This window comes from Engystomops pustulosus, chromosome 1 (genome assembly GCF_040894005.1).
Source record: "Engystomops pustulosus chromosome 1, aEngPut4.maternal, whole genome shotgun sequence".
In the NCBI taxonomy this organism is placed as follows: Eukaryota; Metazoa; Chordata; class Amphibia; order Anura; family Leptodactylidae; genus Engystomops; species Engystomops pustulosus.
In genome coordinates this window covers 247,563,871-247,581,083 of record NC_092411.1, presented here as the reverse complement: position 1 = coordinate 247,581,083, position 17,213 = coordinate 247,563,871, and the positions used below count along the sequence as shown (strand labels likewise).

The window sequence follows — 17,213 nt, the reverse complement described above, 5'->3', positions numbered from 1 at the left end:
GAATACATAAACAGCGGATGGCATTTGAAGATCAGTTTAAATTGGGACAACCTAGTGACATCATTTCCATCTTTTTGGAAATCCACAAATAAGGACGACCCGGCTTTCTTTTTCAAACATAGGGCTTGCCAACCTAGCACAAACACGGACCACGGATCTGTAGTGTGAGATTTAATTGTGATGTGTTTTGATGTAAATCCTTGCTATAATTATTGGTGTAGGGATACTTTTTCGGTGTTTAATAAAATTATTGTTTGTATACTAAAACATTTTATACATTTCTAAAGTCTAAAAGGAGTATATGAAATATATCAATAACAATGATTATCCTCTTAATTAATATTGCACCGTCACCTACTGTACCCCCTGCAGGCCTTGCACCCCTAATGTGGTTTACACAAGATCGTCCTGCCTAGGGACCAGTGACAGGTCTGAGACGTGAGGCATAAAATCGTGAACAATTAGTGTCTATCCTAAACTTCACTGCCTCTTCACAATTACGCAGCTACCACAGGATGTCAGTGTTGTAGAAATCACTGGATCTGTAAGTCTTCATTCCATGCATTTTAGGCAACGTAGAACGTATAAAGTATAAAAGACAAAGCCTTAATGTTATCCTTGCTATAAGCTCACAAACGTAAAACAGAGCAAAATAGTAAAAACATAAAACATTGACAATATATTAGCATAGACAGTAAAGATCAGGGACACACATATATGAAACACATAGCACGTCTACATAGAAAATGAACAACAACAAATAATATAGCAAAGAAACGTTGTCCACCATGTCGATCATGATGTGTTGGGTGCCTTGATGACATATCACATGGTCTCATGGGATCGAAACAATAATACACTGTACAAGGTGAAGTAAACAATACATCAACATGGCCACCAAAATAACAAAAAAGAAAAAAAAATATGACTGCTTGTGCCTAAATAATCCTGGTGTCTTTATTATTTTATAAGAACCCCCCCCCCACACACACACACACACACACACACACACTTAATTTTTTTTTTTACAAAAAAACACATTGATCAGCTTTCCGATCCTTTATCATTATGTCTTCTATCCCAAACCCTGGTAAAATCTGATGAATGAAATATATACCTGCTGGAAACAGGTTATCGTCAGCAAGATCCCTTTTAATTTCATGCACAAAGACGTCGAAAAACAAGTCAGCATAAAAAAGAAAAACCCCAGGATTCATTTAGCGTAAGTAGGTCAGGTCTAATGAGAGAGTGCAACAACACAGATGAAAGATGTGGCAAATAAAAACCCACCGACCACTTTGCATAATTCCCTAACACGCCGCATGAGCTACTCAATATATAATCATTGAAAGGCAAAAAAAAAAGCAGATTATTATAGAATAACGCCGATTCTGCAGAAGCAGAATTTTGTGGATCTGATGGTAAACAAACATACAGCACTATTGTAATACGCAGTTACACTGTATAGTAATACACAATAGACTAATACGTGTCTGGTGTAACCCTGGCACAGAGCAGAGACTCATCGCCTTCACCCCTCCAGCTCTATGTAAATCTTTATCCCAATTCTTGTGCTCCATTGAATCAGGGAATTAATGGCTACATTGACTTCTTTGTCAGCCCTGCTACCTATACATATTGTCAGTGTCTGTTGCACAGTTCACTCCGAGGTTCCTAATTTTTCCCAGCAAGGCAAGCGTGAAAGGCTAAAATAAATGAAGATTAGTGTTCTACGGATGGGAACAGGTTCACAGCCCTCTCCATAGCCCCCATTGCAGGGCTACGTCTCTATGCGCCTGCATTGCCAAGAAAGAAAAAAAAAGGAATAAGAGGGTTTTCGCTAATCCTGGCAGCACATATTGCAAGGCAAGAGGATATGTAGTAATCACATAAACACATTACCTTTCTGTGTCTGTCCTTCTTCCATGTTTTCCTCCATGTCCACCTCTCTCTCTGGCTGGAAAGAAACTAATAAAGATCTGTGGTGAGATGTAGCTACAGTGTATATGTGGCTGTGCGGAGCCCTCTGTGCTGCACACACTCCCTCACTGCCTGCCTTTTGCTTGGAGACAGCCTGTCAAGAGGAATCTCATTCAAATTACTCTTCCATGAAGATTATCAATTTCGCTGCTCAAAGCTTCCCATTGTACACCAGTACAAGCAGGTAGTGCAACTGCCTCGCATTCACTTCTATGGGGGAAAGGTAGTATCCCTGTCTGCAGCTACAATGGCACATACAGCCTACAAGCTAAGGGTTGTATTCTGAGCCTGAAATTGGGAACAGGCTGCAGCGAGAACAGATGAAGGGGCGTATCTCTACAGAAAACAAGACCACCAACTGCAAATACCCCCTTACTCGCTGGCAAAGTGGAAAAGCCCAAATGTCTGTGGGCTCTGTCTGCTGCAGTAAGGGCTGTTCTCCCAATTAGACCCATTACAAATTACATGCTTTGCTGGTTCTATGTGTTGCTTTTATTCATCATTGTTGCTATTTACAACCCCCCCCCCCCCCATGCCGGATTGTGATGCACAGTGAATGGGAGAAGAGAATAGGTGTACAACACCAGCATGATGTCACGGAGAGATAGGAATACAGCCAGGCACACTTGTTTCATATATACACTGCCAATGAAGGGACGGATTCCTTTGTCTATACACCACGGGGATGGATGTAGGGTGGCACTGCCATTTTGAGGGAGATTTTGGGAGCTTGGCAGCCTGATTTGAAATGCAAATCACAATCTGCAGTCTGAGAAGAAGAACCGCCTGCGTCTGAGTGACAAGCTCTTCCACAATCTAGAACATTTCTCAGGTGGCGGGAGAATTCTGCACGACGCTCTCCGTGTGCTTGTTTACAGCATCCATCATATAGTGCAGTTCACACTGAATCCCCTCCATGACACACACATGGCAGGCAGATAGAAAATTACCAATAATGCCTTTAGTGAAGCAAGTTCCTACACGGCACCACAACACAGCAGAGGATGGCGAGGGTGTAGGAGACATATTAGGGGAGGATACTTCAAAGAAAAAATTCTGTAAGACCGTGGGTTACATTTTTCAGGCAGATGTTCTTTGAACCAATAATATATTATTTGCTTTTAGCTATTGTTTGTAATGGAAAATATTTCCAAAATGTGTTTTTTCCTGTAGCTGAAAAGAAATCCTGGAAAGCATCCGAAATAGACTACTTCTAATTAAAAAGGCAGCATGTCCCTGCTAGTTAGGACCATGTGTTTTTGGATGTAACACCAAAGTGAACACTGTACAAGAGGATCTACTGTTGCCATCTGAGCTTTGCTACACATGGACTACATTTTGGACATGTTACCTGGACTCAACGTTGCTCCAAGACCTGGACTCAAATCATCACAGTCATTTATGAATCCTTCCCATAGAACTACTGCCCCCCTCCCCCCATTGTGCACATGTATACGGGTCCCATGGGGGTAAATATGATGCCGTGAATCTTGGGCGCATTGGTCTTACAATATGAGTGACATGCTAAGGGAGATTTATCACTTCTTATACACCAGTTTTCTGGCGTAGAAGCATAACCGCAATTGATTACAATAGGCCACTTCCACACCATGATGCCTGCGGCGCCCTCCGGATACATCAAGAGGGGGGGGGGGGCAAGGCTGCAATTATATATGGGTGGTTCTACACTGGCGTATGATAAGTCTCTCCCACTAACTTTATTTTACAGACTGAATGCTTCTAGGTAAAGCTGTCCTTAAAACTGTGTGTAACATGTTGACCAGGTGATTAGTGTTCCTTAACAATCAATGTCCAGAGTAAACATGTTCCTCAAGTTCCAAAAATGTTCATTGGATTGAGAGAAGGAAAAAGTAGCGGAGGAGAGTATTGGGTCTACTTGCAGGTGATACAAAATAATGTACTATAGGTTCCTTGTGACTACTGGTTGACGTGACAGTCCCTGGGCTGGGGAATATGGGTAATCTCCCCTGTAAGCTATCCAAATATATACAGGCAGTCCCCAGGTTACGTACAAGATATGTCCATTAGGTTTATACTTAAGTTGAATTTGTATGTAAGTCGGAACTGGCATGTCTTATAATTGTAATTCCAGGAAAAAAAATTTGTCCGATTCACAATTGGATTTTCAAAATTTTATGCTGTCATGGGAACAAGGTTTATCAATAAAGCTTAATTACAGACACCTCACTGCTTATTAATGCAGCCTAGGATTAAAGTAAAGCCTCCAGAGAGCTTCATAAGTGGTCACAGGGGGCAGAGAGGTCCGTCTGTAACTAATGGTCGTCTGTAAGTGGGGTGTCCTTAAGTCAAGGACAGCCTCTATAAGTACCAACAGGGCTACCAGCTGTATAGAACAGTGGTTGGGGGTTGCTGATTCTCTTAGTTGGCAAAGACCTTTTGTTTGAATCAACAGATAGGGCTAGACATCTCAACATCAGAACAGCATCTTCATCATGTAAAGTAACTGCCAGTAGGGACAAAACTGGACGGTGTATGACAGGCAAGTTGTAAATGGGGTGTGCTTCCAACAAATATTGAGACTCTATATGAGGCAGAGCTTCAGCAGACTGTGTAATAACCAACCTCAAACCAAATCTACTCCCAATAATTGAATAATAACTAATCAACTTTCTCTATCGGTGATCTGTATTGGTTACAAGTGGAGATGAGTGGACACGACATTCTGGTTCGGGATTTGGGCATTCAACCTGCATGTATTGCTGAACAGCCAGTCTGGCAAATTAACGTCCCTAACAACTAGCCCACAGTTATGATTGGCCAGGGGTACACCAATAATAGCCAATCGTAGCCAAGGCTAATATTTAGGTGGCTGTTTGGCCACCAAACCGGCAATACGTTCAGGTCACTTTGCCAAACCCGAACCTGAATGTTGTGTCCAATGATCTCTAGTTACGAACAATTCAGCTTCCAGTAAAAAAATACTGTAAAGTATATGAATAAAACCAGAGAAGTAAACCTCTGCAACTAATAATTGTATAAAACGTCAATTTATTTGATATACGGGCAAAAATGATAAGGTTATTGTAATCCAGGGTGTCCCCTGTTCTGTTATGGAAGTTTTTGTGGCTGCTCACTCCTCTATAGGAAAGCTTACTGTAAGTTACAAGAAAGTCTCCTTCCAAGTGCCCAAAATTTAAACATTAGGGTTGAAGGGGGGCGTCTTGACTATGCACGTCTAAAGTATAGTTACATTTTGATTATCTGGGTGGAGGATTGCTCAAAAAAGCTGTATCTTCCAATCCTCATGTTCTTCCAATCCTCATGTTCTTCCAGTCCTCAAGTTCTTCCCGTCCTCATGTTCTCCCAATCCTCATGTTCTCCCAATCCTCATGTTCTCCCAATCCTCATGTTCTCCCAATCCTCATGTTCTCCCAATCCTTGTGCCTGTAGAGTGTAGGCAGCCTTTTTGACAGCAGTCTTATTGCGAAGAGAAATACGATGGCAATTATGTTATTGTTTGACCCAATTGTGTGTTATAACACAATAAATATAGATAAAAATCTTTGATTTGTTTCTAGCTCTATCACAACTCCTGTAGCTGCAGCAGGAGCATCCCCTTCCCCCGTAAAAGATTACTCAATCATTTTCTATTTCAAAATGAAGGAGATCAACAAGAACGTAAAGGGAACCTGTCAGAGATCACATCATTAAAATACCAGGCCCCTCAGGTAAGGTGTGAAATGTTCTTTCCAGAATTTTCCTTGCCTCTATGAAATCTTGCCTTTTATCTATAAAAAAAAAAATCTCAAAAGTAATTTTTAAAAAAAGTAGAGACAAATCATGCATTGCCAGAGATGAGTCAAGTTTAGAGGCTTTAGGGAGAGCATCAGTTCCGAAGTTCCTATCTTTAGTTCTATAGTACCTAGAGACATGTTTTTGGTGCCATATTAGCTAATAATCAGGTCTTTCAGATAACTTCAGGCTTTTGTTCTGTGATGATCTGCAGCTCCAGAGATACAGGGAGCTAAAGACATAGTTGGAAACGCTTGCATTTCAAATTGTACTAAAGTGTCTGTATCTCCTGTTCTGTGGCTCATAGAATCACATGCCTGATCTGATCTAAAATATGACATTCTTGTCTGTAATAAGACATGTTTCTAGTGACACCCCACCTGCAGCCTCTGAACTTGACTCATCTCAGGTAAATATGACTATTCTCATTTTCACTTGAATTTGGAGGAGATTTTTATAGGTAAACGGAGCGAGCATTCACATAAAAGAGGAAATTCTAGAAAGGACATTTCATACACTGAAGTTGCTAGTAGCTTAATGTGGTAAAATCTATTGACAGGTTCCCTTTAACCTGTGCTCTCTATAATGTCAACAAGATTTTTTGTGGAACACAATACAGAGGAAAAGCTTAAATCCTGGTAACATGTATCTATCATTTATACGTCTTAGACATAATAATTCTTCTGAGACAATTACAGTGTGAAAATTCAGTTTGTGAGTAGACAAATTTTTTTCTTTATAATCTTGCCCTTTCCTTGTATTGTGTGGGACAGGAGGTATAGATATAGTAAGGGTTAATAGAACCCGGAATGCAATAGCATCAGAAATATTACTAATGGAAAAAACAATATCAGAATTGAAAATGGAGCTGGACATAAGTCTGATGACTCAGGATCTTGAGAATTATAATTCATATATAAAGTCAAGGGTGGAGAACAGTGTTAATCAGATCAAGGGAAGTGATTTGACTGCCCTTGTAGGTTCAGGAAGTCCTGTTGTATGTCTTTATGTGAGGTGACATGAGGTGAGGATAGACTTATTTTCATCCTCTGGCTTAAGAAGCAAGATTTAAAGAAAGTTAAAGGAAATCTAACATAAAAATCCAGCTTGATAAACCCGGGACACTTACACGCTGTGGCTTCCCCTGTAACTGTGTGAGATTACACGAGTATGGAGGGAGCAGGGATAAGGGGGAGACAGTGTAACAGCCTGTGAAACTTCAGCACAGAGGGGCTTTGGTATGTCTCTGGAGTCCTTCTGAAATACAAGTTACGGGTCAAAATCAGAGTCAGATGGATGTTATTAAAGTCTCTTTCAAACAAACGCGTACTTGCCAAGGTGGTAGCCCGTGCGCATGCAGCCGTGTGCTGGAGAAGGTGGACCCTGCTCACCCCTCCCCTCTCCACAGAGAGGAGTGCAGCATGGCCGAACTTAAGGAAAAGATAGAGAAAGTTCTTTTTCCCTTGTACTATATGGTAAAGAGGGCAATATGTCCATTCAAATGGATGAATGAAATGCACGTGTACCAAAACGGTAGAGTACGGGTAGCATTAAACCAGAAAATAAACGTTTATGTGAAAGGGGACTAATATCAGGTTACTCCATCATCAGCAGAGCTGATCCAGAATGAGAATCAAAGTCTAAGAATAGAGCCACGGTCATGACACAGATGTCCACATATAATAGACACAGCATACCTTCACAAGGAACTCAAGAACCACAGAGCTCAAGCAACTCCATAGGCAATCCACGCCTGTCAGGGCCAACAGGGAGATGCACAGTATAGATAAGGGATCCCCCTGGGACACTCATAGTCTGGGAGTGGTAACAGATCCCCGGGCAGATGGTGAACGGAAGGCCCATGGTGTTAGTGGTAGTAGTGGTCAGGGATCACACCGAACAATGAAAATCTTGAAATAACTCACAATCTCTTTAATGGCAGACACAGTCTACTCAGAAGCAGGTAACAGGCTGGTAACAGTCCTTCCTGCAGGCACAAATGAGGCGGTGAATTGGTTGGCTATAAGAATTTAGGATTACCAGCCTTGATCCAGTGGTCAGAAGGCTGGCAAGTAGGAGCCAGGTTGGCTCTGCTGATTGGGCAGCAATCTGGATGCAGAGAGATATCTCTGAAGGAAGCTCAAGATAAAATACTAAAAGACTTACTTGATCCTATCTCCCAAAAGGAGCTCAGAGAAAGACCCAGAACCTTGGAATGAGCTTCTATATTTATAGATTATTGCAGAGCTCATTCCAATGCATGCTGAGCTACCAACTAATCACCACCTGGGATTCTGCAGGAAAGATAGCAATTGTTTCAAACACAACATAAATATCACATTTTAACCCTTCAGTAAAAGGGATGATATACTGCACGTGTCAACACTACATTTGAGCAGTCGATGGCCAGCTTTAGCAAGTATAATTATAAAACTATGAGGGAAATTCAAGCCTTAAAGATGAAGAAAGTTTAAAGGTGGAATGAGAGAGCTGGCCAAACCCTCTTCAGCTGATCATGAAACTAACTGGAGCTAAATTTAGTGATGACCCGTCCGGCGGGACATTACTCCAGCTAGAATAAGCAGTCAGCATGCTGCAATAAAGGAAAACCGCCATTACCCTGTCTAATATTACAGGAAATGTCCCTAACCATGTGATGCCTCATCCGATTAAAAGAACCAGACCCCACACTTTTCTATCATACTGATGGCCTATTTGGACACCCCCTATAAGGTGATAGAGTTAATAGTGTAATAAGATGGTGTAGAACTAGCTCAACCATCTTCTATTATTTTCATCCTCTCATCCAGTTTGCTGTTCCCAATATTTCCAGTAAGCTAACCAAGCTGAGGAGTTTGCGTCATGGCCCTGAGAGAAAATCAGACAAAGAGAGGTGAGAATAATGGAAAACATATTTATTTCAGAGTCTAATTGTTGTTTGGCCAGATTTTCTTACATTTCACCTGAGACTGAAACTCACCTGGGACTATACTATGGTGTTATGTTATAACCCAAGACATGCCTTCATTATACAGTAGATTACTATTATTGCAGACATAGATCACATCAATGATATAGTTAGAAACAGCCAGAGGCAGATTAAGACTGAATCAAGTATCCACAGTGCAAAGGAAAATGTTCCTAGAAGATACTCCTGCTTGTAATTGCTCTGGGTGTACATGCAACTTGTTGATCCAAGGCATAGGGCAGAATGTCAGACTTCCATTAAATCATCTACATTTTGAGATATCCATTAAGAGCAACACTTGTACAAACGTATTAGTCTCATGCAGTCGAACAGTGTGGTTTACGATGAATAAGATCCGCACATTTTGAACCGTGTACGTCTGACTGCATGAGACCAATACGTCTGCACATGTTTGGCTTTTAATGGAAAACTAAGTAAAGATCTTGCTCATTTTAAAGGGGTTGTCTGAGGGTATAAGAAAACCCTTGGGTGGCCGGGATGGGGCGGGTTAAACTTTATTGTTGAAAAATGTAATAAAAATACAATAAAAAAAAAAAAAATAGACAGTTGCTTACCTCTGCGGTCCCTCCCAGCCTCCAGCGCTGAAATCTCTGCAGTCCGTGCCCCATGTAAACAAACAGGGGCACGGAAGCCACGCTGCGCTCAGTTTCTGGACGGGCACACCCACATGTCCCGCATCATACAGTGCTGGGAATAGGGATGGGTGGGCATGGCTGAATGCAGTGCGGCTTCCTTTCCCATCTTTGTTTACATGGGATACAGACCAGAGAGATTGAAGTGCTGGGCGCTGGGAGGGTGCCGGGAGGTAAGTGCATGTTTGTTTGTTTTTTAACCCGCCCCATCCTGGCCACCCAAGGGTTTTTTACACCCTCGGCCAACCCCTTTAAAGGAAGTTCCGCAACATCTACTGTTTTTTACAGATTGAGACTACTATGGGTCTAGGGCTCTATGAAGATTTGGAGCCTGCCACCAGAATAAAGTTTTAAATGATCTAACGCACTCTGCATAGATACAGTACCAGACTAGGCCCAAGCGTACATCATGGATACATTAAAGGAAATCCACCATTAACTTTTATGTTAATATTAACCATTAATACTGTAAATGAAGCACACATGTTACAGGGAGAATTACCAGAGCATCCAGGGTCCTGGCTTTTTCAAGCCCCCAAAAACACTGATAACATACCAACTTGCCAGTACTGGATTATATTATAGGTGGTTTTGGGCAGTAGCCTTCTAGAGGGCTCATGGCCACCTAAACCACCCACCTAATTTTATACTGAGGGGAACCTTCACATCCGTTCATGCTCTCAATACACATGTACACAGGAGCTATTTCAGGACCTTTGAAGCTTCTCCAAAGGCCCTGAAACCATAAATTGAAATCAGGCAGAAGGGACACATCTACCAATCGTAATCCTTGCTTCTTGGACGCTCCCCCTCTCACCGCAGCACAGAGCTGATACTTACCACTGCTGCAAGACTGGCTGGAGGGGGAGTGCCAAGGGAGCAGGGAGGCAGGTTACAAGTACTTTTAGGGGGGGTGTAATAGCCATAGACCCTGGAGGGACTCTGGTAACACCCCAAAGAACTTGTGCTTCATTTACATAAAGATATCATTTCATTTTTATAATATAATATACTAGAGCAAAGCTGTATAAAAATATATGTCTACAATCACAAACGTGGTAGCAAACGTGGTTTCCTACCATGTGATGCTTTGCCAGGTTTTTACTGCAGCTGTCTACGGTTGTTGCATGTTTTTTGGTATAACTGCCTTAAAGGGGTATTCACATCTGAGAACTCACATTTTTTAGATAAATCTGACAAGTACATACAGTTCTTCAATTAGATGTTATTAAAAAAAATTACCTAAAATATTTCCCATAAATGTAGCCATGTTGTTGCTTAGAAATGAAATAGTTCTCCTTGGATACGACGTCCACTGCACACGTTTGCCACACATGCACTATTGTGCCCTGTCTGACCTCTTGGTGAGGACTGTGAAACATGCAGTACCTCCCGGCCATTTCATATGCAAAAAACAGTGGGCCACATTTATTAAAGCCCCTGGGCCAGTTTTCTGTCTGACTTTGTACGTTCTTTTCAGTGCAAACTGCTTGTACATGTATTTATAAAGTGTCCATGGCACATTTTTGTCGCCGCTGCACTATACCCGACGCAACAAAAAAAATTGCACTGAAAGAGGTGATCTGGTGCACAGTCGGCCCATACGCCATATCTATCAGGCAGTGTCTGACAGAATTGTACCGCAGGCTCTATGTTAAAGCCGCACCAAAAAAAATTGTTGCACTCTGTTGGAGCAGTGCAGGGGGCGCCAGATTCTGGATGAATCTGGCGACCTCTGCACTCTACACAGGAAACTGCACATAGTATAGACTGCACTGTTTTGATAAATGAAGGCCACAGTGTTTCTTTGTGCAATCACTCCAGCGGAGGTGGATACATTTATGGGAAATTATCTTCACACAAGTACATTTAATATCCAATTGAAGAAATATATGTATATGGTAGATGAATTAAACTAAATGTCAATGCCCAGATGAGAATACCCCTTTAGGTTTTGTCTTTAGCAAGGTAGAATACATGCTTGTTATGTTTGAGATCTGGTGATTAACTCTGCTATTGTAGAATATTTCATTTCTTTGCCTGAAAAACTCCTTGGTCGCTTTCAATATATTTTTGGTCATTTTCCATCTGTAATGTAAAGCACTGTCCAATTATCCTTACGGCATAATTTCCCTGTACAATTCAGAATTCATCCATCTTCTTCTGTCACATCATCAATAAACACCAGTGCATGTCCATCACACCATTTATTTTTCCCATCATTTAGATTCAAGTTAATCTCAGTTTCTCCATAGAATACTGGTTTACTGGCTAGCTATGTACTACAGGGGGCTGGCTGTATAGTAGAGGGGGCTGGCTATATACTATAGGGCGTGGCTGGCTATATACTACAAGTAGCTAGCTATATACTACAGCTGGCTGGCTATATACTATAGGTGTATATCTATATACTACAGGGGGCTAGCTATATACTACAGGGGGCTAGCTGGCTATGTACTACAGGAGGCTTGATAGCTATATACTACAGGGGGCTGACTGGCTATATACTAAAGGAGGCTGGCTATATACTACAGGGAGCTGGCTATATACTACAGGTGGATATCTATATACTACAGGGGGCTAGCTAAATACTACAGGGGCTGGGTGGCTATATACTACAGGGGGCTGGATGGCTATATACTACAGGGGCTAGATATATACTACAGGGGGCTGGCTGTATACTACAGGGGACTGGCTATATACTACAGGGGGCTGGCTATATACTGGCTGGCAAGGGGGCTGGCTGGCAATATACAACAGGGGGCTGGAAGGCTATATACTACCGGGGCTAGCTATATACTACAGGGGGCTGGCTATATATTATAGGGGGTGGCTGGCTATATACTACAGGTTGCTAGCTATATACTACTGGAGGCTGGATATATACTACTGGGGGCTTGCTGACTATGTACAGGGGAGACTGTGACCAATGCATTTCTCACCCTAGGCTTATACTTGAGTCAGTAGGTTTTCCCAGTTTTTGGTTGTAAAATTAGGTGCCTCGGCTTATACTCGAGTATATACATATATATTTGTATATTTGTTTATATTTGTAAAGTGAGATGATAGAGAACTACTAGCTTCGCCATCTACCATCATTTCCATCATCTCATCTAGTTTGCTGGGCTTGATATATTGATATATCAAGCCTGATATACCTGTATATGTTTCAAACTCCAGGGAGCTAACCAAGCTGAGGAGTCTACCTGTAAGCCCTGAGAGAAAATCAAACAAAAAAAATAAGAATAAGAGAAAAATATATTTATTTCAGAGTGTTATTGTTGTCTGGCCAGATTTTGTTACACTACTCTGAAGACCTAAACTCGCCTGGAACGATACTATGGTATTATGTTATTACCCAAGACATGTCTTCATTATATTATATTTTGCAGTGTTAATGTTAAACATGCAGATCAGATTTTATGATATTGTTATATACAGTTCCTATCACGTTTAGTTTGGTCTCCCATATCTGGGGATGCCCCGTAACATCCTCCAGATGATTGTATTGTGTAGCATTACTAGTAGGAGGGGCTTAAGAAAGGGGATATGGGTGTTTCGGTAGGGGTGGGGTTTTTTCCTCTCTTTCTGCTTTCTAAATGATGGGAAGTATAAATCCCATTAGCATAACCATCAACTTTTCTCCCTGCCACTATCAGGTGGTTACACCCTCATGGTGGAAAATCTTTGCTTTATATTTCTAAGGATGCTAAGTCAACTTTGCCCCAAGATCTGGTAAATATACTATTGTATTTATGAAACTGATCCAATGGCATTATAATGACAATGACATAATGAGCAATTGCTTATAAAAGAAGACGGGGTCTGTTCTCCCTTTATTTATTTGACACCATGGGTAAGTGTGCACCTTTTACCCCAAAGTTACTTTTGGGACCCTTAAGACATATAAATACAAATTTAACATCCGAGACATGAGAGATAAACAGTATTTCGTATACTATGTATATGCTCTGTGGCACATGTATTTCTCTCACTCTCTGGTCACCAGTATTACAGGATGGCTCTAAACCAAAAACTAAAAATCCTAATATATAAAGTAGCCAACACTGAATTGATATTAAAAATATACATGTTATTAAATGTATCAATTAAAATAGTAAAACATAGACAATCAGGGGTTGAGTGTGCACAATACCACAGTCAAGAAACCCCCGGAGCCATAAGCAAAGGGGGACATGACTTTGGCATGGGGGGACCTAGAACGCTGGAAGTTTTTATGTAGATGTATTCATTTAATATAGGTGGACTCTGCTTTGAGAGGGCAGAGTGTAGGGTAGGGTGGTACTATGAGAGGGCAGAGTGTAGGGTAGGGTGGTACTATGAGAGGGGTGGGACCCAGCAGTAGATATCACTTCCTGTCCTGGGTCTCTCTTCCTCTTTCTCTCACCAGAAGACCAGTGGATTATTATTGCAGTCATTACTATATAGTCGTTACATTTTGTTGAGTTGGGCTATGCTATTTTAATTGGACATTTCCTCGCTAGTTTTGAAAAAACATCTCTGAGAACTAGAGTTTATTGGCTTTGTGGGGGGTCGAGTCAATTTGAGGTGTCAAACGGCCTCTTCTGTGGCGGTGGAGGAGTTGGGTGGAAGTTGCAGGTGTTAAACCTCATGGTGGTGAACAGGCTGAGCTTTGGAAGTGGCCAGCCTGAAGGATGTCTTAATGGTAATGTCATCCAGGGGCGGGCACGGTGGTGAAGCACAGGAGTGAGGATCTTCACAAGGGTCATTGGTGCCCTTAAAGTGGACTGACTCTGCTAGAATGGCAAGCCAGAGCATGCCGCCCCTTTATTGCTGCCTGGCCGGTGGGCTGTACGTCAGGCAGCTGGGGATCTCACAGTATAGGTGAATCCCATTCCTAGCAATTCACCCAACTCCTCCTTTAACTATTTTAGTCTTGTGATTTAAATAAAGCTGTGGCCTATTTGACACCATACAATCAAGTGTTTTGTGTTTATTTGTACCCGACACAATGTTCCCCCGTTTCTTTTGAGCTGTTATGACGAAGTGAGGGTCCATCCCATATCCAAAAGTCAAGAAACCCCCGGAGCCATTAGCAAAGGGGGACATGACATTGGCATGGGGGGACCTAGAACGCTGGAAGTTTTTATGTAGATGTGTTCATTTAATATAGGTGGGCTCTGCTTTGAGAGGCCAGAGTGTGGGGTAGGGTGGTACTATGAGAGGGGTGGGACCCAGCAGTAGATATCACTTCCTGTCCTGGGTCTCTCTTCCTCTTTCTCTCACCAGAAGACCATGGAGAAACATGTCCCTCCCACCCGCCCTGTACCATTAATACTCTACAACTGTTTACCTACTTTATGTATAATTAAGAAAACTTTATTGTACATTATTTGTTGGATCCTGACATTGTGTATCTTGTACCATGTAATATTGCTATTTACTGCATAATGATGAGATAAAGTTGGTTTTATCCTTCTAAGCCCAGAGGAAGGGCGATCCTTCAGCCATGGGTTCCCTAGAGGTTTCCTCCACAGGGGGTTTTTCCTCTCCTGAGTGCTGTGGGATGACTCTTTGTGAGTCGGAGGTTGGCCAGATTTTATGGTTGCCTGGACATTAATTCATAATGTATATGTTCATGGCTTTAGTTTAAAAAAGAAACATGCAAATGGAAACATATTTATATAAAAAAATAAATAAAAATGGGAGTCAATTTTAAGTAATAAAGAATAGCAGGTTTTGCTATCTGTCACAGCTTTGGAGTTGGATGGAAGTTGCAGGTGGACTTAATTTTAACTAATAGAGGATGTTAAACCTCATGGTGGTGAACAGGCTGAGCTTTGGAAGTGGCCAGCCTGAAGGATGTCTTAATGGTAATGTCATCCAGGGGCGGGCATGGTGGTGAAGCACAGGAGTGAGGATCTTCACAAGGGTTGGTGACCTTAAAGTGGACTGGCTCTGCTAGAATGGCAAGCCAGAGCGTGCCGCCCCTTTATTGCTGCCTGGCCGGTGGGCTGTACGTCAGGCAGCTGGGGATCTCACAGTATAGGTGAATCCCATTCCTAGCAATTCACCCAACTCCTCCTTTAACTGTTTTAGTCTTGTGATTTAAATAAAGCTGTGGCCTATTTGACACCATGCAATCAAGTGTTTTGTGTTTATTTATACCCGACACAATGTTCCCCCTTTTCTTTTGAGCTGTTATGACGAAGTGAGGGTCCATCCCATATCCAAAAGTCATGGAGAACAGACAGAGACATAATCCCAGACAACCAACATACGAACTAAACATAAAGGCCCTCATCTACTATGGTCCTTGTGCCAGTTTTCTGTCGGACAGGCGAGCTGCACATAGTACAGACTGCACTGTTTTAGTAATATCACACAGGTATATTGGAGAGACAATAAATGAAGTTGATATATGAGAATATTTTTAGGTGCAGAAGCAAGCAGCATATCAGAGTTAGCTGCCTCAAGGATGTAATGCAGTGTGGCCGTATTTATCTTTCTAGCCCAGATGTTTGATCAACCTGTGAGACTTTTGGGGTGCACATTCATGACAGGCTTGAATGGAGGACCAATATCGACTGGTTATGCAAAAAGGCCATAACCAGGTTGCACTTGTTGAGGAAGCTGAGGTCATTCCAAATCTCCACCCTAATATTGAAAATATTTTACCAAACGATGATGGCGAGCGTATTGTTCTATGCTGTTGTCTGTTGGGGAGGAGGCTTAAACAGTAGAGAAAAGAACTGGTTCAACAAGGTCATCCGGAGAGCCCAGAGCACTATTGGGGAGACGCTGCATCCGCTAGAGGAAGTCTGGCAAACCAAATGCCTTCTGTAATTTGACGCCATTTTGAAAAACGGCACCCACCCACAACCGGACACACTACTGCAGCAACGGAGCATCAGAAGTTAGCGCTACCGCCAGGTGTATTGCCGAACCACAAGGTTCCACAACTCCTTCATCCCGAAGGCAATAGAACTATAATGTTATTTGTGTTGTTTATTATGTGAAACGCTGGTCATGCCTTGTCTTGAGTAATGATGCACAAAACAATTTCCCAACGGGCTTAATAAAGTTTTATTCTGTTCTATTTGGGACTAAAAAGTTGCACATCACAAAAAGTTGCTAAAGTGAACCTAAGCAGGCAACTCATCACATGCATCATTAAGGGAAAAAATTTCAAAATACAGTGCACTGATTAAAAAGACTAGAAAAAGTGGCAGCCGCAAAACTATGATAAATGTGTAAAAAGGTGACCAAAATATTGTCAATGCCTGTGCAAAAGCAAGTGCTCAAGTCACTGTACGTTTCAGCAGGACTGCCTTTTTATCATCAATACAGTGTTGGCTAGTTTATATACAGTATTAGGATTTTCGCCCCTTAAGATGTAGTAGACTTCATTATAGTAAAAAGCTTATGCATTATACCAATTAGTGACCAGTTTTTCTAACACAGATATACAGTTGGTAAATTGGTTCTAAATGGCTGCAAAATCTCTGTAATGCAGACAAAGTTACACAGAGAACTGAACACTTTCCTCTGTTCCCAGCATAACACGTACAATATAGAGTGTCCTCCTATTCCTGCAGTTATATTAGAGCCCATTATCTGACAAAAGATACAAATTGATAGGATGAATGGGGATAGATAAGGAACTAATCTGCTATTGGCCTAAACTTATAGAGTTGGAGCCAATCTGACCATCCTTTCCCAGTAACAAAAGGTATGCACATTGAGAAGCCTATGTATGTATGTACCGCTGTAAATAAGAGACACACAAGACAGTTTAGAGAAACTTGCAGATGAAAGGAAGGAATGCAAGCTGTCATGCCAGCAGAGAAACAGAC

General features: G+C 41.7%; 1 protein-coding gene across 2 annotated transcripts in view; it reads right to left on the bottom strand.

Moving 5' to 3' along the window:
- The window catches only part of GPM6A (glycoprotein M6A), a 162,984-nt gene that overhangs the window by 91,011 nt on the left and 54,760 nt on the right, over positions 1-17,213 (bottom strand). Inside the window, exon 1 of one of the 2 annotated variants that reach the window (XM_072123740.1) lies at positions 1,903-2,301. The exons of the other annotated variant lie outside the window; for it this stretch is intronic. Within the exon in view, the coding sequence (XP_071979841.1) occupies positions 1,903-1,939 (37 nt within the window). The 5' untranslated portion in view covers positions 1,940-2,301. Of the gene's footprint in view, positions 1-1,902; positions 2,302-17,213 lie in introns of those variants that run through there. 2 annotated transcript variants of the gene reach the window in all.